We start from the raw sequence: 26,903 nt of genomic DNA, 5'->3' as shown, positions 1-26,903 counted from the left end.
TCATCAAAAAGCGGATGAGGTAGGGGTGCCTGGCCAGCTCAGTCAGTAGAACATACAACTCTTGATCTTGGGGTCATGAGTTTGAGCCTCATGTTCAGCAGAGATTAGTTAACAAATAAAATAAAGTAAAAACAATAGTTAAAAAAAAAAAAGCGTATCGGGTAAATAGTAAGCGCCAGGTCCCTGAATGACCATTTATCAGGGAAACTTCTAAAAGGAATTCATATATCAGAAGTGCAGTTTGGACTCACGATCTTTAAAGTCCCTTCTAATTGTAAGAGTCCATGAAATTTTAGTTGTTGCTGTTGAGTGTGTGTGTGTACATGCACACGTGTGTATTAGCCTGATGACTGATATTGTTATACAAATGTTTGCCATTCAATTCAGTGTTAGCAATTAAAAATATATGTAAAAGGAGCACCTGGGTGGCTCAGTTGGTTAAGCATCTGACTTCAGCTCAGTTCATGATCTCGTGGTTCATGAGTTCGAGCCCTGAGTCGGGCTCTGTGCTGACAGCTCAGAGCCTGGAGCCTGCTTTGGATTCTGTGTGTGTGTCTCTCTCTCTGCCCCTCCCTCCTCATGCTCTGTCTCTCTCAAAAATAAACATTAAAAAAAATTTTAAAAATGTAAGTAATGTCACAGGAGAAAAACAAAAATATCTCTAGTTTTTGACCTGAAATAATTTTTTGAAGCATAAAGTTCATATGTCTTTATTTATCCCTGTTTAGATCAGGCCATATATATTGCTTATTGTTTTGCAAAACAAAATCACGGTTAGTTCATAAGTGAACCTCTAATATTATCCTTTCCTCTAGAAGCTTCACATCAGTCCATCATTTCATAGTTGCTTTGGAAATTCCCATTACCATTCTCTGTGTGTCAGGCCTGCAGTGCAAAAAAATAGTACTTTTTATTGGTAGATTAACTACATTTCAAGATTTCCTTTGTGGGTATTTTGTCCAAGTTCAGCTCCTTAGTGGTACTTACTGAAATGTTCCAGAAGCTAACAATAAGGCCCGGGACTCGTACTCATGTACCATATAGGGAATGAATCTCGGGTCTTTATTTTGTATTTAAGTCTACCTTGTATATGATTGGTTATATATTTTCTTTTACTATTCTCTCTCATTTAAAAAGTAATATGGGATGCCTGGCTGGCTCAGCTGGTAGAGCATGTGACTCTGGATCTCAGGATTGTGAGTTCAAGCCCCCCTTTGGGTATAGAGATTAGTTAAAAATAAAATCTAGGGGCACCTGGGTGGCTCAGTTGGTTAAGCATCTAGCTTCAGTTTAGGTCATGATCTCACTGTTTGTGAGTTCGAGCCCTGAGTCTGGCTCTGTGCTGACAGCTCAGAGCCTGGAGCCTACTTCTGATTCTGTGTCTCCCTCTCTCTCTGTCCCTCTCCCGCTCACACTCTGTCTCTCTCGCAAAAATAAACATTAAATTTTTTGTAAATAAAATCTAAAAAAATAAAAAAATTACAGAAAAAGTAGTACATATTCACTGTAGAAAACTCAATCATCATATGAAGGTACAAATAAGGCACACATCTCATTATTTTAATCAGCAGCCAAACACAATCACCATCAATCATTTGTGAACATTCTTCCAGAATTCTCTGTGCTTATATACACATATACACAGATAAATGACTTTACATAAATGGGATTATTCCACATGCAGTATTTCATAACATCTGTTTTCATTTAACACATCGTGAGCTTTTGTCATGTCGAAGAGTACAGAGACTGAACCATTAACAACTGGGGTTAGCACATTGTTCCTGTCTGCTGGTAACTCTCTTTCGGACAAAAACAACCATGGCATATTCTATGTGGTCCTGGAATACTCACAGCAGTCTCTCCCCACTTGGTGTGTAGCAGGGAATTGGCTGACCCAGGCCTCACAAAGAAGAGTTCTCTTTGTCCTTAGCTAGAGGAATCTCCTGAGGCCAATCAACATCATCTCTCGGATTTAATATAGGACCACAGGGGAAAAGAAAGTCTCGCTTCCTTTGGGATTGACAATTATTAAGACATTATAAACCAAAGCTGCCTGCAGCCCTCTTCACTGACTTCAAGAAGGAAGCTGTCTGCGACAGGAAAGTTGAAGCCAGTGCACAAAAAGCAGCAGAGATCAGCAAAGATGAGAGATGGACGTAAGAGAGAAGTGATATATTGGACCCTGGATCCAGCCACGCCTAAAGCTACTTCATCTGGACTACAGTTAGTGCTGCTAGGCGGTGACATATGCTTTCCTCACAATCACTGCACAAAGTTGTTCAATAAAAACCCCAGGGTTTACGTGGAAAATGAGGCTAGGAGTACAACATTCAAAAACTTTAGATGTAGAGATGTTAAATTACTATATTGTACACCTGAAACTAACATAGCACTGTATGTCAACTGTATTCAAACAAAAAAATTTTTTAAAAACCATACCAAGAGGGGCGCCTGGGTGGCTCAGTCGGTTGAGCGTCCGACTTCAGCTCAGGTCACGATCTCGCGGTCCGTGAGTTCGAGCCCCGCGTCAGGCTCTGGGCTGATGGCTCAGAGCCCGGAGCCTGCTTCCGATTCTGTGTCTCCCTCTCTCTCTGCCCCTCCCCCGTTCATGCTCTGTCTCTCTCTGTCTCAAAAATAAATAAACGTTAAAAAAAAATAATAAAAAAAAATAAAAAATAAAATAAATAAAAAAGGCCTGAAGTTTGCTTCGTGTGGAAATGGGTTGGGGCTTGTGAGTTCTTGTGAAGTGATAGGAGAGTGATCTGAAATCAGACTCTGACAGAAAGTCGTAACACTTAGACAGGGATGGGTGGGACTCAAACACATACGATGAACCGAAGCAGATGGTAGTTGTCTGAGGTATGTGTGTGTGTATTTTGTGCATTCCTATGTGACTTGATTCAGCTGGGTGTAGTTTTCTGCTTTCGCCTAGTGCTTCTGGCTGGCAGAATCACACGTAAGGAAAGGCAAAATTCACCTTATGCTCAAATTGCTAATATATTAATCGCAAAGGAACAGACAAGTGGTAGAGCAGTCTGTATTTGATTGTGCAAATGAATAAATTCCCTTTTTGTGTTTCAGATAACCCCAGTTAGTTTTATTCCAGCGTCCCGAACAGTAATACATGCATGGCTACTTAGTATTCTATTACATGATAATAACACAATTTATTTATTTATTTTTTAATTTTTTTTTAATGTTTATTTATTTTTGAGACAGAGAGAGACAGAGCATGAACGGGGGAGGGTCAGAGAGAGGGGGAGACACAGAATCCGAAGCAGGCTCCAGGCTCTGAGCTGTCAGCACAGAGCCCGACGCGGGGCTCGAACTCACGGACTATGAGATCATGACCTGAGCTGAAGTCGGACACTTAACCGACTAAGCCACCCAGGCGCCCCAATAATAACACAACTTAAATCCCGAACGGGCTTTTCCGCATCTCTTAACAAATTTCAGACCAGCTTTCTCTACTTTCAGTTCTTGTGTGCTCAGAGGTCAAAAATTCATTTTAATATTAAGACAAACAAAACATTATGAAGAAGGTGGTATGGACCTAAAAAATATATAAAGATTCCAAAGCCAAATAGAATTTTTTTTTAATATTTACCATCGTAATCTGGAACACAGCTGACCTTTCAAACATAATTGAAGGTTGATGATTACAGAATTTCATCTTGCCCCTGAGAAATTTTGGCCAGTTTCAGAATGATTTTCTTTTATGGATTCTGACACTTCAAAATCCATAAAAACTCTCATGGAGATTATAATATTAAATCAGTTCACATCAATATTGTTTCTCAAATCATCTAACCCTGTATATAAATCATCTAACCCTGTATATAAAAGGTTTTTCCCTGGGGCTCCCGGGTGGCTCAGTCGGTTGAGCATCTGACTTCAGCTCAGGTTATGAGCTAACGGGTTGTGGGTCTGAGTCTCGCGTTGGGCTCTGTGGTGACAGCTCAGAGCCTGGAGCCTGCTTCAGAGTCTGTCTCTCTCTCTCTCTCTCTCTCTCTGCCCCTCCCCCACTCCGTCTCCCCCCAACCTCAAAAATAAATAAACATTACAATATTTTTTTAATTAAAAAATAATAAAGAAATGTTACAAAAAAATTAAAGGAAAAAAGTTTTTCCCTGAGTTATCACTTTAGCTCTTGTTTGTAACAAAAGTCTATGCCCATGACAGTCTGGTTACTGATGTTCCCAGTGATTACCCTTGAGGTTGCAGAAAAATTGGCCCCAAGTACACTGCCAGTTTGTATTATTCTTGCCAAGAGAAGAGAGTAAGAAAAGGAGGCATGAAAAGTTTCCACTAGGCCTGTGTAGTTTTTAAAGTCACTAGGAACGAGCCAGGTGGGAAAAGGTTCTATCCTCATTCTTATCTGTATATACGATTTTGTGGCATTATACAATTGCGTCGTGAAACGAATTCAAATAACCATTTAATGTGCGTGTGTTTTCAGTTCTGAGGTACCTTAGAAAATAGTATCCCATGGACCAAAGGTGGGCAAAATTTTCTGCAAAGAGCCTAATCGGAAATATTTTAGGCTTTGTAGGCCATACAGTCTCTGTCCCAATTACTCAACTCCACCCTAAAAGCAGACAGACAGTACAGAGACAAATAAGCCTGGCTGTGTTCCAATAAAACTTTACAGTAGTCCCCCTTTATCCATGGGGGCTATGTTCTAAGACCCCCAGTGAAACTGGGCCCTGCCGTGCCTGAAGCTACACATAGTCCCAAACCCTATATATACTATGTTTTTCCCTATCCATACATAACCTATGAAAAGTACAATTTATAGGGGCACCTGAGTGGCTCAAGCATCTGGCTCTTGATTTCAGCTCAGGTCACGATCTTACGGATCATGAGTTCGAGCCCCATGTCAGGCTCTGTGCTGACAGCATGGAGCCTACTTGGGATTCTCTCTCTCTCTCTCTCTCTCTCTCTCTCTCTCTCACTCTCTGCTTCCCCTCTGCCTGCTCTCTCTCTCTCTCTCTCTCAAAATAAGTAAAAATAAACTTTAAAAAAGTATAAATTAGGCACAGTAAAATATTAACAATAACTAATAATAAAATAGGATAATTGTAACAACATACTGTAATAAAACTTATGTGAATATGGTCTATCTCAAAATATGCTGTTGTACTGTACTCACCCCTTTTTGTGGTGACATGAAATGACAAAATGCCTGTGTGATGAAATAGAGTGAGGTAAATGATGTAGGTATTCTGATGTACCGTGAGAAGATACGTCAGGAGGACCATCTGCTTCTGAACCACAGTTGATCTCGGGCAACTGAAGCTGCAGAAAGCGAAATAATGATAAGGGGGAATTGCTGTGTTTGCCAAAACAGACGGTGGGACAGATTTGTCCAGTGTACCATAATTTGCCAACTCCTGCTTCGGACCAACAGCCTTCAATTTTTTTTAACGGCTCCTTGGGGCAGTCTCTGGCACCTCAGGGAAGGCCATGCAGGCAGGGACCTGGACTAGTCTTGCTTCAACTGGAGCAGTTATTATTTTTATGAGAAGTACACTTTTGCATGGAATTAAGTTTGATGAAAAAGTTTCATTTCTAGGAGTGCCTGGGTGGCTCAGTCAGTTGAGAGCCCAACTCTTGATTTCGACTCAGGTCATAAGCTCATGGTTTGTGACATGGAGTTCCATGTTGGGCTTCGTGCGGACAGCAGAGCCTGCTTGGGATTCTCTCCCTCTCTCTCTCTCTCTCTCTGCCCCTCCACCGCTATCAAAATGGATAAATAAACTTAAAAAAAAAATAAGTTTCAGTTCTAATAAGGAGAAAAGCTTTAAAACTACTGCCTTGTACTAGACCTAAAATCTGCTGCTTTAAAACTTTAGATGATTCAGCCAAAACATCTCTTAAAATTATGACACGTGGGGCTGGGGGGGGGGAGGGGCTTGGCTGGCTCAGTTGGTGGAGGGTGTGACTCTTGATCTCAAGGTGGTGAGTTGGAGCCCCCAGCTGGGTGTAGAAATTGCTTCAAAGCTTATAAAAATATTGTGATATGCAGTACACATGTGTTTTCGTGTTACCAGAAATTCACTTTCTCACATAACTGATAAAAAGCATTTAAACCAACAACTTTAATAGCTCTAAGAATGTTATCACCTAATCATTTCTCCACTCTTGACTTTTTCTAAGTATAATGTTAAGGTACCTTAAAAGGTCCAAGAAAGAGAGAGAGAAAAAGAAGGTCCAAGAGAGGTGATATGGTAATACGGTGTGGTGAAAAAAGATACCAAATTAGGAATCCATATTTGGATCCTTTGCTAGATTGTGAGCTCCTGGAAGACAGGAACTAAATTGTCATCTTTTTTTTTTTTTTTTAAGTAATCTCTGCACCCAAGGTGGGGCTCAAAGTCATGACCCTGAGATCAAGAGCCACATGGTCTACCGACAGAGCCAACCAGGCACCCCAACGCCAAACTTAATTTTTAAGGCAAACATAAATTCACTATTAGATGACTAGGAAGAGAATAAATTCAGGTAGTTTATCTACTTTTATCTTTCCAAACTCCATAAGGAAAAAAGCGTATCTTTCCTAGTGAGCAACAAAAGAAAAAGTATTCGGAGACACAGTTTTCTATCCGGGAAATTAACATGTTTAAAACACATAAAAGCTAATAATTACTAGGTCGTGACAAAAGTCACATCCTCACAAGGACCCAGAAATCCCTTGTCTGCAATTCTGAAATCCAAAAAGCTCTGGAAGCTAAAAATTTTGTTTTGTAGTTTTAGTAACTTATTTGATAGTCTAATTGATCTAACCTAAACTTATTTGGCCGTAGTATCTGACCTGAACTGAATGAGGCTATTTACCGGTATTCCTTTACCCCGTATCAATAATCACGTGGCTTGCGGCAAAAAATATTACAGTATTTGAATATGCAGCGTTTCCCCCGAACTCCCTGGGACGTTACAGAAGTGACAGTGTATGGCATTCGGTTTTACTCAAGTAAGGCAGGCAACGCCAGGTCTTTTCCTGGTTGCATTACAAACAGAAATTTAGAACCCCATTCTAGCCTCTAAGGGCATGCACCCAGACCCAATCTGGTCTTTCCCGGGTGCCATCTTGAGCAGTTAGCTGAGCCTGTGCTAACAGGTCTGAGAGCCTTCCTGTCGTGACATCAATGGGAAACAAATGTGTTTCAGCGCTCTTAGAGAAGAAAGTCAATGTTTTCACTTTGGTGGTCAATGACCCGTTAAGAAAGACCACCTTGGTCTTTGAAAAAATACTTTTCTATTTTCATCGCTGGACATTGGGCAATCGAGGGTCAGAATGGAGCTACTAGCTCTTAGCTTTGCAACGGTATCTGTTCAATATATATTTACCACTTGACTGATGCACACCTCGGCCAGTCTGTAAGAATTTCCCTCACGTTAAGTGTGGGTGGCAACAAATATTCGGAGAGAAAGAGTAACTGGAGGCCTTACGTCGGCGCAGCTCCAGCAACAAATCCATCATTACTCCATGAAACTGGCACACTCCCCAAGTAGCTCTCATGGACCCCACCCTCTGGCCGGCAGGGTCGTATCTAGGGATCTCAATCAGAAATCTTGTAGTACCTAGGGCAGGTTATTTCCGAAACGCTAGAGGTGATGGACTTGCCTATGTCCTAGAGGTGGTGGGATATCCTGGGCTTGGATACCTTAGGACGACGTAAATGCTGATGACACAATGCCAGCGTCTCCCGACAGCATTTCCTCACAAGGGAAAAAAAGGACTCAACACCACCCCTCTGAAGATGCCCGTCTTGGCATCTGCCGAGTTAGGGGACGAGTCGATCTGTACGACCCCACCCACGCCGGGCGCTCTCTCTCAGAACCGAGGCACCACGCCGCCCCTGCGCAGGTTCTCGGCTCCTCCCTTCAGGAGGCTCTTCTCCGCCCCCCTCCGCTACTTCCGGCCCTCGCCGAACGCGCTCAACGCGCTTGCGCCGTTTTGATAGGCCTCTCGGGTGGAAGAAATCTGAGCGCCGCCGCTCTGGAACCGCCCCCGCCTTCTCTTCGCCCCGCCCACGCTTTCACCGGCCCCTCCCGAAATCTCGCGAGGTTAGGTGCGCGTCCGTATTTTGCGGGCAACTGGCTCTCCCAGCTGCTGTAATTGCTGCTGCGGGAGAAATTGGAGCTGCTGTCGTCGGCGAGCCCGCCCTCCCCCACAGAGAGCCACCGCCTCTTCTCTCGCTCTCCTTGTACACCTATCGCCGGGAGCGGCGGCAGCAACAGTCCCTGGACCCACCGCCGCCTACTCAGGCTGCCGCTCGGCCGGTCATCCTCGCAGCCCGGCAGCTGACGGCGGCCCCTTGCCCCTCACCGGCTCCTCACTCTAGATAGTCCGCTCCGTCCCTGTCCTCGCCCGGGACCCACCTCCCCACGGTCTCGCCGGGGTGGAGGACGACGAGGAGGAGACGAAAGTCACCCTCCCTCCAGGCGGCGTCGGCCCCCTCACCCGCGGGTGTGTCCTATAAATGGCGTCGGAAAGCGACACCGAGGAATTCTTTGATGCCCCCGAAGATGTGCACCTAGGGGGCAGCGACCCTGTGGGGTAAGTCACTGGAGCTACGGCCCAGAAGCCGGGCGCTCCAGTCCCCCGGCTTCCCCCAGTGCCTCCCCACCGCACCCCTCCCGGGTCCCGCTGTGTCCGCCACCGCTGCTCCTCGGTGTCTCGCTCGGGCACTTCAGAGGGACTCGGGGGAGGGGGAATCGCCCACCTCGGCCAAACCCCCTCCATTCCCTGGGCGAGCGGTCCCTGGGGCTACGGAGCCCCTTTCTCGTCTCGTCCGGCTTTCTTCGAGGTGGGACAGTTTACGTGCCCGAGAGCCGGCGATCTGTATTGGTGGGGTTCCGCGCTTTACCTTTGAAACATCCGTTTTGGCCTTGGGGACCACGGATTAAAGGAGAAATTGCATTTCTCGTTTGTTTTTTTCTGGTGCCGCTAACTTGCCTGTTCGTTTCAGAGGTGGCCGTAACTGTTCGCCGTCCTCTTTTCGTTGCCCAGAAAGAGAAGGAGCGGGGGGGGGAGGTTGGGTATTTACTTCGGGGAGTCCTCTAGCTGATGTACTCTAGATCAACAGTGTTTTATTAAAATAGCACCTTACGGCGGGGCAAAGGAAATCGAAGACGAGGTCCTTCCCATTCGGGAGGACGCTGTCTTAAAAGGGGAGCCGGACGCAATTGTACACAACCGGCTACAGAGATACAAACAAGTGCTGAGTAATCTGGTGGTTGGAAGGAGAGCCACAGCTTTGTGTTATTTATCTAATTCTGCAAGATGTTTTAGTGATGATTAGTATGGGAGATTCTGAGTAAGGAAGTGCGGTAGTTGGAATGCTCCGCTTGCCTGGGACTTGTTCTTACCCACTCCTCCTCTTCTCAAAGTTGAAACGGGATTTAAAGCTATTTCGCCGAACTCTTCTGCGGGCTTGTGTGGAAGTAGAGGCAGGGAAATGTATTTTCGTGCTGTAAGAACTTGAGAATTGGTGAACTTCGTATGTTAGTGTCAGTAGACGCTGTATGGTTACAGGCGTTGATCTGCCTTCAATTCTCAAGCTTACCCCCATGGAAGAAATATCATGTTTGCTGCAAATCAAGTTATTTGTACTTTCTAGAAGACATTCGAAAGCCTAATGTATATTATATATGATATATACCCAAAGAGTTACAGCACGAAAATCAGAAATGTTCATTGGTAGGTCGCAGATGTGTTTCCACCAACCTTCCTATCACTATTAAAAGATTTTTGGGTGGCAGTGGCCAATCTTGAGATGGCACGGAGTCTCCTTCAAGTTCAGTATCTGAAACAAGCTCATCGCTAGACAGTGGAGGATTGAAAATACTTTTGGATTTCCAAATACATTGGATACCCTCAAAATTCTGTTTTTGTGCTTTTCCCCTCAAAGTAAGGAACTGTTGATTTAGGTTAAATGACAGACCTTTTGAATGTGTGTGGAGTGGGGGGAGGAAATAACAATCTATGTATATGATTGTAATCAATTTAGAAATATGTGAGTATTGTTTCTTTTCAATGAACGAAACATTTAATTTTGAAGGACAGTTATATCAGGAGTGTATATTATCTAGCTTAGTACCTGGCACAGAGGAAGAACTCAAATGTCCATTCCCTTCTCCTTCCTTTCTTGGAGTTAACAAATTTAACTTCACACGGTGCTTACTTTGGGAGGAAGTATGCAGAACTTGGAGCTATTTAACTTATTTGAACCCAGTGAGTCATCTTGATAGAATTAATAGAATCACTTTTTGCCTCTTGGGATAATAGAGCTTCTCAAGCACTTTGATCCTTCTGTAGTAGGTGAAAAGTAAAAACGTCTTTTGGGATCCACCCTTCTAATTTTGACTCTATAACCTGTCCAAATATTCAACGTGTTGAGCTGTATGGATAAAACTATGGTGTCAGTCTGTGAATTTCACAGTTTCATTCTGTATTCGTGGGGGAAATTTGGAAGAGAATTAGACTCATCTGGAGAATTGAATCTGAAAAGAACTAGCAGTACTGGGAGGACTGAAAAAGGTTGGCATCATTAACATTTCCTCTACCCTTTGTGACAGGTTTTGTCTTTTGCATAACGTACTGTGAAGAGATTTGGCCGGGTAACTAACAACCTAGAAATGCAGTGAGAAATCTTGATTTGTGGAAACAGATGGTGTCACTGGATATCTGGTTATCAGAAATGCCTTCTGTCCCTTGATAGGAATTGGAGTGGCACACCGTGCAAACTCTAAGAGGTTAACAGACTGAGTTTGCAAACTAAGAAGTGTTCCTTGCTGTTGGGTGTGCCACAGTACACAGACCATTTCATGAAATTTAGTGAACTGATTAGACAGTCGAGAGTTATCTTATATGTTTTGTTAATCAGAATCCAAATACACAGTCCGTTTCCTAAAATTGATTTATTTCTTCTGTTCCCCTCCAGTGGTATCTTCAACTTTGTTGTTCTAGTCTTGGAAAGCAAATTTAGTAAGTTAAAAATCAGCCCTGCTTTTTAATAGACAGACTTCATTCTAGTCCAGCCTACTTTTCCATAGTGGCAGATCATCTCCACTTGCCCAGCTTTGCAATATGCACCACATTTGTAAAGCTTTCTTTTGAGTGATATTTTAGCTCAGATTTCCTTGTTCTCTCCGTTTTTATATATGAGGAACCTTAGGCTTCAGAGAGGTTAATGAATTGGCCTATGAGACACACAGCTTTGTAAGTGACAGCTAGGATTTGAAGCCAGTTCTTCAGACTCCTAGTCCAGTATTTTTTTTTTTTTTTTTTTTTTGCAGTATGTCATAGCTGCCTCACATTGTGTGTGTGTGTGTGTGTGTGTGTGTGTGTGTGTGTGTGTGTGTGTCTGTCTGTCTGTCTGTCTGTCTGTCTGTCTGTCTAGAGGCGGGGGTGGGGCGGGGATATCTTCTTCCAAGAGATTCTGGAGTAAATTGCTTTAGGACCAGCTTGCTAAATTGAACTGATGCATCTGTTTAAAAGCAGCAGCCTGCTTTTTGGTTCTCTTGACTAGAAATTTCCACTTTCTCTTTCAGGAATGTGTATTTTGTTGTATCAGATAAGAATTTAATAAGATCCTAGCATGTTACAGGTAGAAGGGGCATACAGTTAACTTTCTACATATAAAATATTGTGAAAACCAAAGCCTAAAGAGGGGAAATGACTTGTCCAAGGTGCCACAGCAAATTAATGTCAATGAGGACTGGAATCCAGGTCAGTCTCACAGTCTAGCGTTCTTTTTGCTACTATGCTGTCTTTTGATAAAGCAGGAAAGGGAGGAGGAAGTGAGGTATAGTAGAAAAAAAGCCCTGGACTCTGAGTCATTTCATTTCCTCATCTTTAAATTGAGATTACCCTCTGAGAACTCCTCCAACTCTAAAAGTCTGTCATCGTGTTGAGGTTTAATAGTGTGCTTTTATTGATAAGCTTTTGTTCTTGGGAAATCTTTCCATGATTTTTTAAAAAAGTTTTTAGTTTAGCAGACTTGATGATATTTGGTACATGATTCAAGACCCATTGATTTTAAGTTAAATGTTTACTGGGTAAATTAGATATAAGATGAATGCTCCTGCTAGTTTGTGTGGATTATACATACATACGCATACTAAAGGCTGGCAGTGAGAACATGTTATGAAAATAAATGTGACCTTTTGAGCATTCTTTCTTTATTTTATTTTTTTTTAATGGCAACCAAAATATTTTTCAGGCCTTGGAAGGAAGGATAGAATGGTTGACATTTTTAGAATAGGAAAGGATCAGAGATCATTCAGTCCAGCCCTCCCATTTAACTGTGAAAGAGAAAACGAGGCTCAGTGAGGGAAGGCAACACATTGCTAATTAGTAGCAGACTTGAAACTAGAACCCAAGTCTCCTGATTCCTCATTTATACCATGTTGCCTTGTCTGTGGAAGGAGGGAAAATACTGCTAGCTATCCCTGCTCTAGGTTACTGGCCCTTACCCTGTTAGTGGGATCTTAAGATGGTCTGTCTACCTTGATTCTGTTTTTTCATGCCCTGCTGTCAGAGGATATTGACTGTTCTGTCTAGGATTCTAACTTTTGCCCACTAATTTTCTCCAAATCAGGATGAAAACAGGTGGCAGAAAGGTTGATCTAAGAACAGTGGTTGTTATTTAGTTCAGTTTCAGGAGTCTAGGAAGAAACAAAAGAAAAAGGAGTCTAGTTAGTATTAACCCCAGTCTATCTTTTTTCTCTTTTTTTTTTTTTTTTTTTTTTTTAAGAGAGAGAGAGAGTGAAGGGGAGAGGGGGAGAGCGAGAGAGCGAGAATCTTAAGCAGGCTCCACACTCAGCTCGGAGTCCGATGCAGAGCTCTATCCCAGGACCCTGGGATCATGACCTGTGTCAAAATCAAGAGTTGGACACTCAACCAATTGAGCCACCCAGGTGACCCTCTTTTTTTTTTTTTTTTTTAAAGTAGGCTCCTTGCCCAATGTGGGGCTTGAACTCACGACCCTGGGATCAAGAGTTGCATGCTCTACCAGCTGAACCAAGCAGGAGCCCCACCAGTCTATCATTTTAGATTGAAGTAATGGTGAAATCTTGATTTTTAAATGATGAGAACTGAGATCAAACTGTCCTGAAGAATAGTTCAGTCTAAAAGCAACAAGTTGCATAGCTGCCTTTGTTGAAATGCAGCTTCTCACTTTACTTAAGCATCAGAAACATTTCTTTCTGAGAGAAAATTGATACAAGTTTCAATAAAAAAAATTTGTGCAGTATGGGTTACTTTAGGAAAGATTCCTTAAAAATGGCTGTTCATGGGTTGGCATTTAATCAGATTATATTTATAAATCATGGATTATATTTGATTGCTTTTGACTTTGTGGATTGATAGAAATATATTTGTAAATGCTGTTTATCACACCCACGTAACATTATATGGAGGTGGGGAGAGGGACCTACATATAAGGTAAATTCAGGCTCTAAATTTAGTGGCCTCCAACTATCAATTGGTGACTCATGGAGGTAGAACAGTCTGTATTAGTATGGCAATTTGGGGACTCAATTTGAATCTGTACAAACTCCTATTAACTGAAAACTTTACTCCGTTCTTGTGATAACTGCATAAAATAGGGTAGATAAAATTTGATTTTTAAAATCTTGAAAGCCTACATCCTTGTAGGATGGTGACAATTCAGTTGGAGCCCTACAGAACAGCAAATGATTTCTAATTATTGGTATTTGAGACCTAAGTGTGTAACCTATACACTCCACAACCATCCATGTGTTCTCTTCATTGTTTTAACTTTAGATAAAGTCGAGTGACTTTGCTAGGAAAGCCCCTTGAAGACACTGTTTGTTTCCTCCTCATACTCTGCCCACAATTCTGGTAATTACTTCCGGGGTAGTGTAGGTGGAGGAAGGGTTTGGTTGATGGGGGTAGTGGTGATTGAGGTAGAGGTGGTGAATAGAGACCCAAGTTAAAAGGCTGCTTCCTGGAGTATAGATAACTGAGCTAAAACAAAGCACACCAATTACTATTGTTTTACATTCACACCTACATAGTGGGAATTAAATAATCCTTTTTGTAAAAGATTAATATCCCATAAGAAATAACCTCAAACAAAATTTAAAGTAACAAAAATTGTAGGTACTTTATGATATCCTCCTGACGTCTAAATTGAACTGATAAATAACCTACATTTCTGTTTTCTACCCAGAGTTAAACTGATTTCTACAAACGTTCACAAAGTCTGTTCCCCTCTAGCTGTCTGTCAAATTATGCAGCTAAACAGCTAAACCTTTAATTGGGTGCTTTCCTTACTCTTCAGAGCAGAACCCTATTCTTCAAACTGAGCGGTCTTTGTGTTAGTTTGTCATCTCGTGATTCAAAATTGAAGAAAAAGCACGTGAGACATAGTGTGGGCCTCATACCTGATGGCAATCCCAATGTTTTCCCCAGTCAGTATACAAATTTATCTTGGTTACCATAGCAACCAGCCTATCAGTTATTCTTCTAGCTCTTTTGCCTTCTCTCAGCTACTAGGATTACCATATAATCAGGTTCTGCTAAAGCTCTTCAGGTCTTAGCATTTTATTACCAGCTGCAGCTGTCTGGCAGTTTACAGTTTGGCATTCCATCAGGGTCAATTAGTTTTAAGTCCACAAAACCTTTTTGTCTCCAAACATTTTAAGCATACAGAATTTAACAAGAATGCATTTAGGGAACGGTTCCTCATACTCCTGTTCTCAGTTCCATTGTTAGTCATTGTCTTGAAGATTGAGTACATTGCACAACTGACATCCGATGGCCATCCTTTTGTGATACAAGCTAGAATAAATTTCAAGATCAAGAGTGACCATTTAAGAAATGTATTTGTAAATGTGATTTTAGACTTGGTATCATCACACACTAAATGAAGTGACCCAAAAGCACCTTGATTTATCAGCAGCTACCAAATAAGTAATCTGGCTTCTAACAAAAATGATTTCTGTACGTTGTAGAAAGAATGTTTAGCCCTTAGATTAATTCATTCTAATTTGAGAAAAATTGTTTAGAAATTTAATAGGAAGGGTTATCTTTCCTTTGCAGCCTTGGAATAAACAGGAAAATTCTGAAAGGTAAAGACTGAATTATTATATGGGTCTTTATAATAGAAGTCTTCATATTTACTTGACAAGTACATTTTTTATCTCTTAAAAACCTCAGAATTCATGAAAATAAAATAGTTTTGAACCATAAGACTTTACTTGTCTTGCTAAAAATAAGGATATTGAAGGGGCACCTGGTTGGCTCAGTCAATAGAGCATGCAACTCTTAATCTTGGGGTCGTGAGTTCCAGCCCCACATTGGGCATAGAGTTTACTTTGAAAAAGAAGAAGAAGCAGCGGGGAGGGGTGTGCCTGGCTGACTCAGTCAGGGGAGCGACCGACTCTGGATCTCAGCTCAGGTTTTGATCTCAGGGTTGTGAGTTCAAGCCCCGAGCTGGGTTCAATGCTGGGTATGGAGCCTACTTAAAACAAAAATAAACAAACAAAAAAATATATTGAACAAATATTTAGGATATATAAACTGCTGGTATTTGTGTTAGTGTTTGTCTTTGGTGCTCATGCTTGTTAATATTGTAGGGTGTAGTAGTGACTTCTAAATATGCACAATTAATCTCTGACATTAAGTGACATAATCACTATGATTTAGTAAATAGTATCCATTTCCATACATAACGATAAATAATCTTTTAAAAATCAAAGTAGAATTTTAGTCTTAAGATTTTTTTTTTTTTTTTTTTTTTTTGCGGGGGTGGCTCCTGGGTGGCTCAGTCAGTTGAGTGTACGACTTTGGCTCAGGTCATGGTCTCACAGATAGTGAGTTCGAGCCCTGTGTCAGGCTCTGTCAGAGCCTGGAGCCTGCTTCGGATTCTATTTCTCCCTCTCTCTCTGCCCCTTCCCCGCTCATGCATTCTCTCTCTCTCTCTCCCTCTGTCTCAGAAATAAATAAACATTAAAAAAAATTTTTTTTTAATTTAAAAAAAGATTTTTTTTTTTACTTTTCAAAGTGTGTTTATCTTTTTATTTTTTTTTAGAGAGAGTGCGCGTGCGTGTGTGTGTGCACGGAGGAGGAGAGAGAAAATCTTAAGCAGGCAACACTGGGCTCAATCCCATGATCCTGGGATCATGACCTGAGCCAAAATCAAGAGTTGGACGCTCAACCTACTGAGCCACCCAGACGTCCCAAGTGTTTATCTTGTTAAATAAAAGATTATTTTGTAAGACTGTAAGTTTATGAAATGATTAAATCTTCCTGGTTTGAATTTTTATTGAAATTGTGATTAGAACGGTTTCATTTTAAGACTTGTGTATCCTAATCAAAACTGTGGTTAAATTCTGCTAATGCTCCAAGGAGAACTTTATTTTAGTTGCACAAATAGATTTAGGGGCAGTAAAAGGTTTACTTTGTCCACGGGGCCCCAATCCTTAACATTTTTAGAAAGAAGGAGGTGGGCAGGGGGGAGAGAAAATGTGTTTGTTTTTTGTTTTTTGTTTTTTTTTTAAAGGCCAAGCATGAAGCATAAAATTTTTGGAAGGTTCTGACAGAAAATTTTAACAATATTTTCCAGTAGGCAGCCTGTACAGAGCAAGCCATACCTGTATAAAACCTACTTGACCACTACTAATTGTCACAGACTATTCCAGTACAAATTCATTGAACTGTAGGCATTCTTACAGGTCAGACTTTCTAGAGAACCAGTAAATAGAATGTAGAGCTGTATTCAAACCCACTGGTTACTAAATAGGCTCAAAAGAAGAGGTGGGAGTGTTTTTTCTGGCATTGCTCTTGAACTGGAAAAACTAGCCATGGATGAACTTAATATCCATAGTTCTCTTTTAAATTTGTTCCTGAAAGTCTGTTTAAATTGACTGAGGAGAATCCTCAGGGAGACTGAGGAAATCCTCTTTCTGGTTATTAGCAGTACTATTAACAATTTGTGTGTTTTTTAAAAAATCTCCTTTAAAATACACTTATCTACTCCTGTCAAACTGAAATGGCAGGTTGTTTGAACATTTCTGCAGGCTCAATTCTACTCCACTTATTCCCAGCTGTCTCCTTCCTCGATTACCCAATGTCATCAGTACAGAGATTCAATAACTTATTGTCTGTCCCTTAAAACTGAGAAGGGACCATGATGGCTGACATATAATGGGTGGATCTTTGAGAACAAGCAAGGGAAAGATTGGTTAAATTGGATATTGTAAATACATTGGTAAGTGGGATTGGTTAGCATCGCAGGTGAGGGTGGTTCATTGGGTTAGTGGAAGGTAGGTGAGCAGAATGAATAAATAGGTAGCTTGAGAAAACTGGTACCTTTGTGGGGTGCCCGGCTGGCTCAGTCGGAGGAGCATACGACTCTTGATCTTGAGGTTCTGAGTTTGAGCCCCACATTGGGTGTAGAGATTACTAAAAAATAATAATAATAATAAAAACCCCACTAACACCTTTGTGAGTGAAAGTGAGTAGGTTTGTCAATATTTTGCAATTGGTATTTTGACTTTCTTGGATTGGCTTTAGAGATTATGGCTAATGACTGAGATCAGTTGTTTTTCCTTTAAGTGAACTTTACTATCCCTCTTTTGTTCCACGTCATAGCTCTTAGCTATTGACTTCTAACCTTTGCCTTATTTCCCAGCATAGAGAGATGTCCACAGCTGATGTGTAGTAGTGAAAGAAAGGTCTAGATGGTGATAGGGATGGTGAGTAGGCATGCTCTGTGGTGTTCCACTTCTCTTCACATTTTCTTCTACTTTTGAACTTCCTGGTTCTCTCAAATCTGTACTCCCACCCCCACACCAGTTCCTATTAAGAGCAAAGAGGGAGGAAATGGAGGGGGCTGAGGCAAGGACAGTGGTTTGGATTTATGGAACCCTTGTAACTTGAGGACGCCCTGTACTCAGCAAATATTAAATGTTAACAGTGAAGCCTTGGGAGGTGTTTCCAGTTATCCCATAGCCATATCAATTCCTTGTTACCAACTGTTTCTTCCAGGGATGAATGTGTTCACAGCAAGAAAGAAGTATTATGTTGTTACTTGTAAAGAATGGTAATGCCATACTCTCTACCAATGTTGGGCATTAGTTTTCAAAGTACTCTTGGTTACATTATCTCTTCTGATTATCCTGCAGTTCTGTGAAACAGAAGGACAATTTTTGTGAGACAGGTAGGACAATTATTACCCTAATTTTGCAAATAAAACTCATCTCAGGGTAGATAAGGGCCAGCCAGCAAAAGTGGAGCTTTACCACTTTGTGGTAATTAAGATGATGGTTTTGAATGAAGATATAAAACATTAGGTTTTGCCCTACTTTTCTTTTCTAAACTATAAACATTTGTGATGTTAAGTTTTAAATGTGAATTATTAGAATGATGAGACTAACTCTTCTGCTGTTTGGGTATGTATAATTCATTTAAAACAATGAAAAGTATATATATAATTTTTTTAAATGTTTATTTACTTTTGAGAGAGAGAGAGTGCGAGTGGAGGAGGGGCAGAAAGGGAGGGAGACACAGAATCAGAAGCAGGCTCCAGGCTCTGAGCCCTAGGCATAGAGCCCGATGGGGCCTCGAACTCAGAAACCACGACCTGAGCCAAAGTCAGATGCTTAACCGACTGAGCCACCCCGGCGCCACTACAAAGTATATTTTTAATGTTTATTTGTTTTGAGAGAGACAGAGCCAGTGTGAGTAGGGGAGGGGCAGAGAGAGAGACTCTGAAGCAGGCTCCATGCTCAGAAGGTAGGCTGCTGCGGAGCTTGATCCCACCACCTGGGAAATCATGACCTGAGCCGAAATCAAGAGTTAGAGGCTTAACTGACTGAGCCACCTAGGCGTCCCCCCAAAAGCAATATATATATTTTAAGTTTACTTGTTTATTTTGAAAGAGAGAAAGAGCCAGTATGGGAGGGGCAGGGAGAGAGAGAATCCCAAACAGGCTCCATGCTCAGCCCAGAGCCTGACTCGGGGCTCAGTCTCATGAATTGGGAGATCATGACCTGAACCGAAATCAAGAGTCGAACGCTTAAGCAACTGAGCCACCCAGGCGCCCCAAAAAGCAGTATTTTTAATGTTCTTTTTAAGCGCTGATGGAATTGATTATGGTACAGTAGCTAGGTCAGAAAATGACCTTGCTACTGAAAGCGCTGGAATCCCAGATACTGCTACTGCATTTCAAAGGGTATGTTCTTTGTTCCTAAGGGAAAACCCCTCAAGATGTGAGCCAGTGCTGATGGGGCTTCTGTGTTCTGTGCCTCATCAAAACGTCTTGATCCTGGATTTTTTTTCCCTGTATTTGTTTTGTAGATTGTTGTCAGTTGTTTATTTAGGCCACGGTTTTGTGGCTTTCTTTCTTTCTTTTTCTTTCTTTCTTTCTTTCTTTTTCTTCTTCTCCTTTTTTTTTTTTTTTTTTTAGTATAACTGATTCATATTTTTGGCTACAAGCCACTAATTGGAAACACCATGTTTTGTTTTGTTTTTCTTCCCCTTCAAATGTGTGTTTTAGCAGTCACAATGAATGCATGTGGTAGTTATTAATATTTTCCACCTAATCAAACCTCTTCTGGCTGTCAAATTAATGGGAAAAATGCATTCATAGTAGCTAAGTAATTACAAAACCTACATTGTCAGTAATTACCATTTAGGCTATAAATAAGATTGAATAGCCTTTTTTATAATCAATAATAAACTTGCCACTCAGAATGTTTTACGTAGGTAAGCATTCTAGGTAATTTGAGATTTTTCTAGAGTGTTTATCAAGTATCTAATACATATTTCATTAAAGAATGCAGAAGTAGAAATTCAGATACATAAAGCATGGTAATCAAATTTATAAAATAAAATGCTTGGGATGCCTGGCTGGCTCAGTCGGTTAAGCGTCCAACTTTAGCTCAGGTCATGATCTCACGGTTCTTGAGTTCGAGCCCCAAGTCAGGCTCTGTGCTTGCTGACAGCTTCGGATTCTGTGTCTTTCTCTCTGCCCCTCCCCCACTCACACCCTATCTCTCTCTGTCTCTCAAAAGTGAATAAATGTTAAAAAAAATTTTTAAATAAAATGCTTAATATTAAATGTACAGAAATATGTTCATTTTTCTATTATTCATGATATGGAGGGAGAACATGAATAATTAAAAGCTACCACTTATACCAAAACCTCAGTTCAGTCATTAGTTTACAACTTCCTTTCCCATCAAACCTTTTATCACAGCAGTAAATTTTTTTTTTTAATTTTAAAAATAAATGGTTTGCTTTGATTTTTTTTGTTTGTTTGTTTTGTTCCTCTGCCCATCTTTGGTGTTGAGCAGTAAACTCAGAAGGAGAAAAGCAAAGGATCTCAAAGTCTGAGTAATCAGTTCACTGATTATAGAATTTATTTATGTAAAGTTTTTTTATTTTTTTAATTTTTTTAATGTTTTATTATTTATTTTTGAGACAGAGAGAGACAGAGCATGAACGGGGGAGGGTCAGAGAGAGAGGGAGACACAGAATCTGAAGCAGGCTCCAGGCTCTGAGCTGTCAGCACATAGCCCGACGCGGGGCTCGAACTCACAGACCATGAGATCATGACCTGAGCCGAAGTCGGACGCTCAACCGACTGAGCCACCCAGGCGCCCCTTATGTAAAGTTTTTAAAGAGGGGGTTGTGACAGATTCTTCAGAGCTCTAATTTTTATATAGGGTGACCTTAGAAGTTATTGGCATTTACTTTTTTTTTTAAGTAAGCTCTATGCCCACCATTCAACTTGAACTCATGACCCCAAGATCAAGAGTCACATGCTCTACCAAGTAAGTCAGTCAGGTGGGACTCAATGTGGGACTCAAACTCATGACCCCAAGATCAAGAGTCCCATGCTCCACCTACTGAGCCAGCCAGGCACCCGGGGCATTTACTTTTTAAGATTAGTACACTATAGGGTGTTTTAGATAATTTACAGAATCATATTAGCACATTAACTTGATAACACTTCTGATACAGCCTGTAGTCCAACCTCTTGTTTACTTTTTAAAAAATAAGTTAAAAGTGATTTAGCATGACTGCATTAGTATTGACTTCTCCAGGCAGTCATAAATTTAGTTACCTGTTTCTGTTATGATTTTACTAAAAATTACTTTTTTTTTTTTTTAAGCAGCCTCCACGCTGGGCTCTAGCCCATCACAGCGCATGAACTCACAACCCTGAGATCAAGACATGAGCTGAGATCAAGAGTCAGACGCTTAACAGACTAAGCCACCCAGGCGCCCCTAAAAATTACTTTTTTTTCCTAGTTTAATTTAGAGAGAGAGAGCGAGGGAGGGGGGCAGAAGCAGAGAGAGAGAGAATTTCAAGCAGGGTCCACACTCAGTGAGGGAGCCTGACACAGGGCTTGATCTCACAACTGCAAGATCATGATCTGAGCCAAAGTCAAGAGTCAGATGCTTAACCGACTGAGCCACCCAGGCACCCTTTACAAATTACTTTAAGTCATTAATAGATATGATTTTTAACTAACCCCCTTTAACAAATTGGGACATTGTGAAATAGATGTCTTCTCCTGGAGTTATTGTTTCAATGTGGGTATTTATTGAATGGCTGTAAATGTGCAAAGTAGAATGTTTTTAGTTTAGAATTTTTGAGTGGGCCCAGGGAATGGATATGCTTTTCTGTTATTTTTGTCAGTAAGTAGATTATCAAGATATTCCTTCAGGAATATGGCATAAAACTACATAAATTATGTAAATCAATTTTGAAAAATCAAGTTGTCATTTTAGACAAAATACACACAGTTGCTTAAGAGTCTATTTTTAAAGTTTGTAATTACTTTATATGTGACTAGATTTATGTTTCTTCATGAGGTTTTATTTTATTAAAGATCATTTATAAATATTGCCACAAAACCTGCTTTCAAAAAACAGCCATTGTGCCAAATTTTTCACCATCTATTCCCATTAATGTCATTGACAAAATAGTTATTAGGTATTTTAGATACATTGTTCTTGGCTTTCATAGTATTTAAAACATAAAATGGCCTTTCAAAGAATACTAGAAGTAGTAATTCACATCTTGAGGGATTCAGTTAATTCCTTATTTGATAATTATAAGTATGTTCTTGGCTTTTTATTAATCTTGTTAATAAGTCAGTATTACCATGTATCTAGGGAAATATGAATGAGTCCTATTTTCAACTGCCTAGTGAAAACATGACATGATAGGTTATACTAGGAAAATAAGACTTGTTTGTGATTGCCTAGCACTTATGTTTTTCCTGCTATTCCTAGGCTTTTCAGGTTTAGTTGGGATTGTCACTTTTGGTAGTAGCCAACTTAAAATAGAGCTCTGAGAATGGATGTGATACTGTCATAAATGATTTGATTTTGAAAAGCTAGCAAATGATTCTCTCTTAGATCCCATTTCTTTAATTTGAGGACTGTTGTTAGTTGAAGGTGTTACTTGACTTCCACTTTCTATGGGTGACTTTATTACTTCACATATGATTAATAAAATGTCCCATAAGAATGTAACTAATAAGATCCGTAAATACACTTCAATACCAACGAACAGTATTGCATACCAAATTTTAAAAACTATGCACTTAGAGCAAGATTTAAAAAATAAAACGGGGCGCCTGGGTGGCTCAGTCGGTTAAGCGACCGACTTCAGCTCAGGTCACGATCTCGCGGTCCGTGAGTTCGAGCCCCGCGTCGGGCTCTGGGCTGATGGCTCAGAGCCCGGAGCCTGCTTCCGATTCTGTGTCTCCCTCTCTCTCTGCCCCTCCCCGTTCATGCTCTGTCTCTCTCTGTCTCAAAAATAAATACAAACGTTAAAAAAAATTTTTTTAAATAAAACAGTATCTTATCTAAATTTGAACTGTTTTCAATTTTTGTTCAACCTGGGGTTTGGGTTTTGTTTTAGTTTTTGGCTTTGTGTTTGATGTTGTTTTTCTGCCTGGCCTTAATGGGTAGAAAATCTTTATGTCAGGGTGTTTTAATCACCAGAACCCTTCCGATTCATAATTTGGATTTAGCACTGTTGTGTTGATCTCAGTTTCCCCTAAGCAGACTATTTCCTATTCAGTTGACTGGGCTTTAGAAAGCAAAACTCTTCTGATTACCTGCTTACTCTAATGACTGGCTAAGGCCTTATCTATGCTCATATCCTGTTCACCTCAAGGGCCTTAGATTCTCCAGCACCTTCTTTGTACAGGAAAGCTGTTCTCTGTTCTGTGGATTCAGTTTCTTGACAAACTGTTGAGGCTCATCTTTTTCGTTTTCCTGATGGCAAAGGCGAAAAAAAAAAAAAAAAAAAAGAGGAGGATAAAAACAAAATCAAGCTATAGAGTAATTCTCTGTTGGCCCCTGGTAGTCACCTTCCTAGAAGAACAGTGTTTTCCAGGCTACCAGCTTTATTCCAGCTGACTGACTCTACTCCCTCCTTCTATGTCGTTGCCTCTTTTTACCCTTTAGGAGCCTGTCAGGAATTTTGCAACCTGACAAGAGGCTTCTTCAGAGCCAACCACCTTTTTTTTCTCAGAGCCTAAAAAAAGGTGCGTCCTCTTACTGACAGAAAAATACTTTGTTCGTCTGTTTTTCTGTGTGCTGCCAAATTGTTTGGGTATATTCTTTTCACCCAGTACAGTAAGAAGTCTGGAAACACGAATGTGAAGTGTGAGATTGCTTTTAATACTTTGTGTACTTTAGGAGGTGGGTCTTTGAGCTCCTCGTTGTTCAGTTGACCGTGAAGCAGGTGGCAGATGTAGGTTTAGTTTGCCCTCTTCTTCCTGCCTGCTCTCAGAAGGCTTACAGATTGTGTTTGTTTGTTTTTCGGATAACCCTCAGGTAAGAGGTAAAGAAACACCAAGCCCAAAAGGCAGAAGGATCTGTCTGTAGCTAAAGGGTGAGACACTAGAGGTAGGATGGTTTATGGGATCTGGCTCTTTGAAACCATACAAACGCAGTGTTCTTTTCTAAAGTAGACTTAAGCACTTGCTACGTGATTTTAAGGCCTGATTACCCTAAAGCCATAGCACATGAGTGATGAAGATTTAAGTTGAAAATTGGAAAAGGTGATCCAGTGATTGGAGAGAAACCACTTGCTGCAGCTCTGATAAACCAAGACTCCTATGCAGTCAGACATTTCAATACCTGGTTCCAAAAGATGAGCTTTGTGGTTAGTAAGCCAGGCAAAAGAGTGCATGTTACTAGCTTGTGTTTGGGGAATCTAATCCATGTACGTTCTTAATACACACCTGTATTGATTGCATCTGAAATATTTCTGGTATCCCTTTTTGTAAAGTGAAGCGTGTCCTAAAGTGGTTTTGTGTATATGGTAACTGAATCCCTTTATTTATTTAAGAGACATTTTTTGAATGTTTATTTTGGAGAGGGAGAGAGCGAGAATGAGGATCTGAAGCAGGCTCTGTGCTGACAGCAGGGAGCCCGATGCGGGGCTGAACTCACAAACCGTTAGATCATGACCTGAACCAAACTGGGACGCTTAACCGACTGAACTACCCAAATGCCCCTCTTTATGTATTTTGAAAGGTTTTATTTTTTAAAGTAATCTCTGCACCCAACATGGGGCTCAAACTCATGACCCCTAGATCAAGAATCACATGCTCCACCCACCGAGCTACCCAGGTGCCCCTTGAATCCCTTTTTAATGACAACATCATTTTAATTGATATTTATCTAGAAAGTTGGCTTGATGTTTATTTAACCTATATAGGTTAACCTCATTTTGAACATACTGAGGACAGCTTACAAATGATATGAATATGTTTACATAATGGTTATAAGTCAATTTACATATCTAGAGAATTTGGTTTTTTGGAGAGGGGACAATCCAAGCCAACATAATTAAGCTATTAATATACCTTCCTATTCTTCACTGAGTGTTTTTGAAAAATGTACTTAACTGCACATATACAGTGGTATTTGCATTTGGGCATACACACTGAACGCACTGTCTGGGAAAGCTTTGAATTCACACATGTGCAAATTATTTTTTTTCTGGTCAGTGAACACTGTTGAATACTTAGATGAATGTTTATACAATGACATTGGCCATGCAGTTCTTCCCGCTTTGTCCCTTTATCACATAGCAACAGATCATAGGATTAATTGTCCACTTAATTAACTTGGGTGTGGGGTAGGGTTGCCTGATAAAATACAGGACTCCCGGTGAAATTCCAGTTTTAGACAAACATTTAATATTGAAAGTGTATTTGTTGTTTATCTGAAATTGGAATTTAACTGGGCAGCCTGTACTTCTGGTTGCTAAATCTGGCATCCCTTGGTGGGGGAGAAGCAGAAGACTGGTGGGTCTGGGCACACTTAGGAGACTTAAATACAACTGGAGTGTGCAGTGATAAAAGGTAGCCTTTACTCTGACAGGAATACTAAGATTTTTGAGTGCAATGTTTATTTTAGGGTCCAACACTTTTTTCTTTGGAAGTACATCAGTGAAAACAAAGCTCAGAAATAACAAAACTTAACAATACATTGTTCAGGGATACCTTATCTTTTTAAAATGATAAAGTAAGGGAACAATAAATCAAATCTGGGCTACCGGTTCCCTTTAAGAGAAAGGCAGCAGATGGAATAGGGCAACACAGTAGCTGTCCTAGTCTTCGTGCTATTCTCATTGTCAGGTAAGATGGTGAATCACAGTTCATTTTGTTTGTTATGCTTCATAGTTACATGTATGTGCTGCATATCAAATATAAAATATCAGTTTAAGAGTTAAAATATAGGTTGCAATGAAAACATCAGACTACCTGCAAAGTTTCACTGCCTGTACTTACCAAAATAAATCCCAGATCCCCCAAATAAAGAGGTATTCATTTCTTCCTTGTCTTCATCAGGTTAGCATCCTTAGTTCTGTATATCATTCTACTTGGTTTCTAGAACATTCACCAAATTGGTTTTTCTCTTGCAGATCTGTTCTCTTTCATCAGTGTTCCTCTTCAAATGTGTTCTTATCAGTGAGAAGTAGAGCAGAATGGAACCACTCCCCTTGCCCTGGCCATAATAGTTCCTCAGATTACACCAGCTATTTCAGCAGCCATATCACAGCCTTTGCTGTGTCTGAGCAATCAGCAGAAATACCTAAATGTTTTTACATGGTTTGCTGTTAAGTTGTATATCCCCAATCATTCATTTTATATTTATCCCCACTCCATTGCATTCTGTTAAGACTGGCTTATTGTTGTAAACTCTTAAAATATTTGTGGGTGCTGTCAGCTAGTATATTCTCTATGCTTCCCAACTTTGTGTCATCTGCCAATTAGGTAGATATGCCAGCAGTGTCCACATTCAAGACATTAATAAGAATAAGTAGGATAGGGGCACCTGACTGGCTCAGTCATAGAGGGTGTGACTCTTGATCTTGGAGTTATAAGTTCGAGCCTCACGTTGGGTGTAGAGATTACTTAAAAATAAAAAATAAAAAAAATCTTAAAAAAATAAGTAGGATAGAGTACAGTAGAAATTATTTGATAGTTCCTTATGGTTTTTTATTGATGCATTAATCAGCATACTTTGAGTAATGTTCAGTCAGTTACAAACCCATCTAAGTGTATTCTAGCTTAACATCTCCTTGTTAATATCCTTGTCTAAAAGGATATTTTTGTGAGGGACCTGGCTGGCTCAGTCAGTGGAGCGTGTGACTCTTGATCTCAAAGTTGTGAGTTCGAGGCTCACTTGGGTGTAGAGATGACTTAAAAATAAAATCTTTGGGGTGCCTGGGTGGCTCAATTGGTTAAATATTTGACTTCGGCTCAGGTCATGATCTCGCAGTTTGTGGGTTCGAGCCCCGTGTTGGGCACCATACCGACAGCTCAGAGCCTGGAGCTTACTTCAGATTCTGTGTCTCCCTCTCTCTCTGCCCCTCCCCT

General features: G+C 40.6%; 1 protein-coding gene and 1 long non-coding RNA gene across 3 annotated transcripts in view; one reads left to right on the top strand and one right to left on the bottom strand.

The window, feature by feature from the left end:
* The window catches only part of LOC109250789 (uncharacterized), a 150,876-nt gene extending 143,002 nt beyond the window's left edge, over nt 1-7,874 (bottom strand). Inside the window, exons 1-2 of the long non-coding RNA XR_002073189.2 lie at nt 7,671-7,874; nt 5,156-5,301 (exon numbers count right to left, since the gene is read on the bottom strand). This is a non-coding gene — a long non-coding RNA (uncharacterized LOC109250789). The remainder of the gene's footprint in view (nt 1-5,155; nt 5,302-7,670) is intronic.
* A 202-nt stretch (nt 7,875-8,076) lies between these two features.
* Nucleotides 8,077-26,903, top strand: part of WDR44 (WD repeat domain 44) — an 81,282-nt gene continuing 62,455 nt past the window's right edge. For both annotated transcript variants that reach the window (XM_019421904.2, XM_019421902.2), the window contains exon 1: nt 8,077-8,566. In XM_019421904.2, the coding sequence (XP_019277449.2) occupies nt 8,490-8,566 (77 nt within the window). In that variant the 5' untranslated portion in view covers nt 8,077-8,489. The remainder of the gene's footprint in view (nt 8,567-26,903) is intronic.

This window comes from Panthera pardus, unplaced genomic scaffold (genome assembly GCF_024362965.1).
Source record: "Panthera pardus isolate Hobbes unplaced genomic scaffold, ASM2436296v1 HiC_scaffold_27, whole genome shotgun sequence".
NCBI lineage: Eukaryota > Metazoa > Chordata > Mammalia > Carnivora > Felidae > Panthera > Panthera pardus.
Note: the sequence above shows the minus strand (reverse complement) of the source record. Positions and strands in the feature narration are given on the sequence as shown.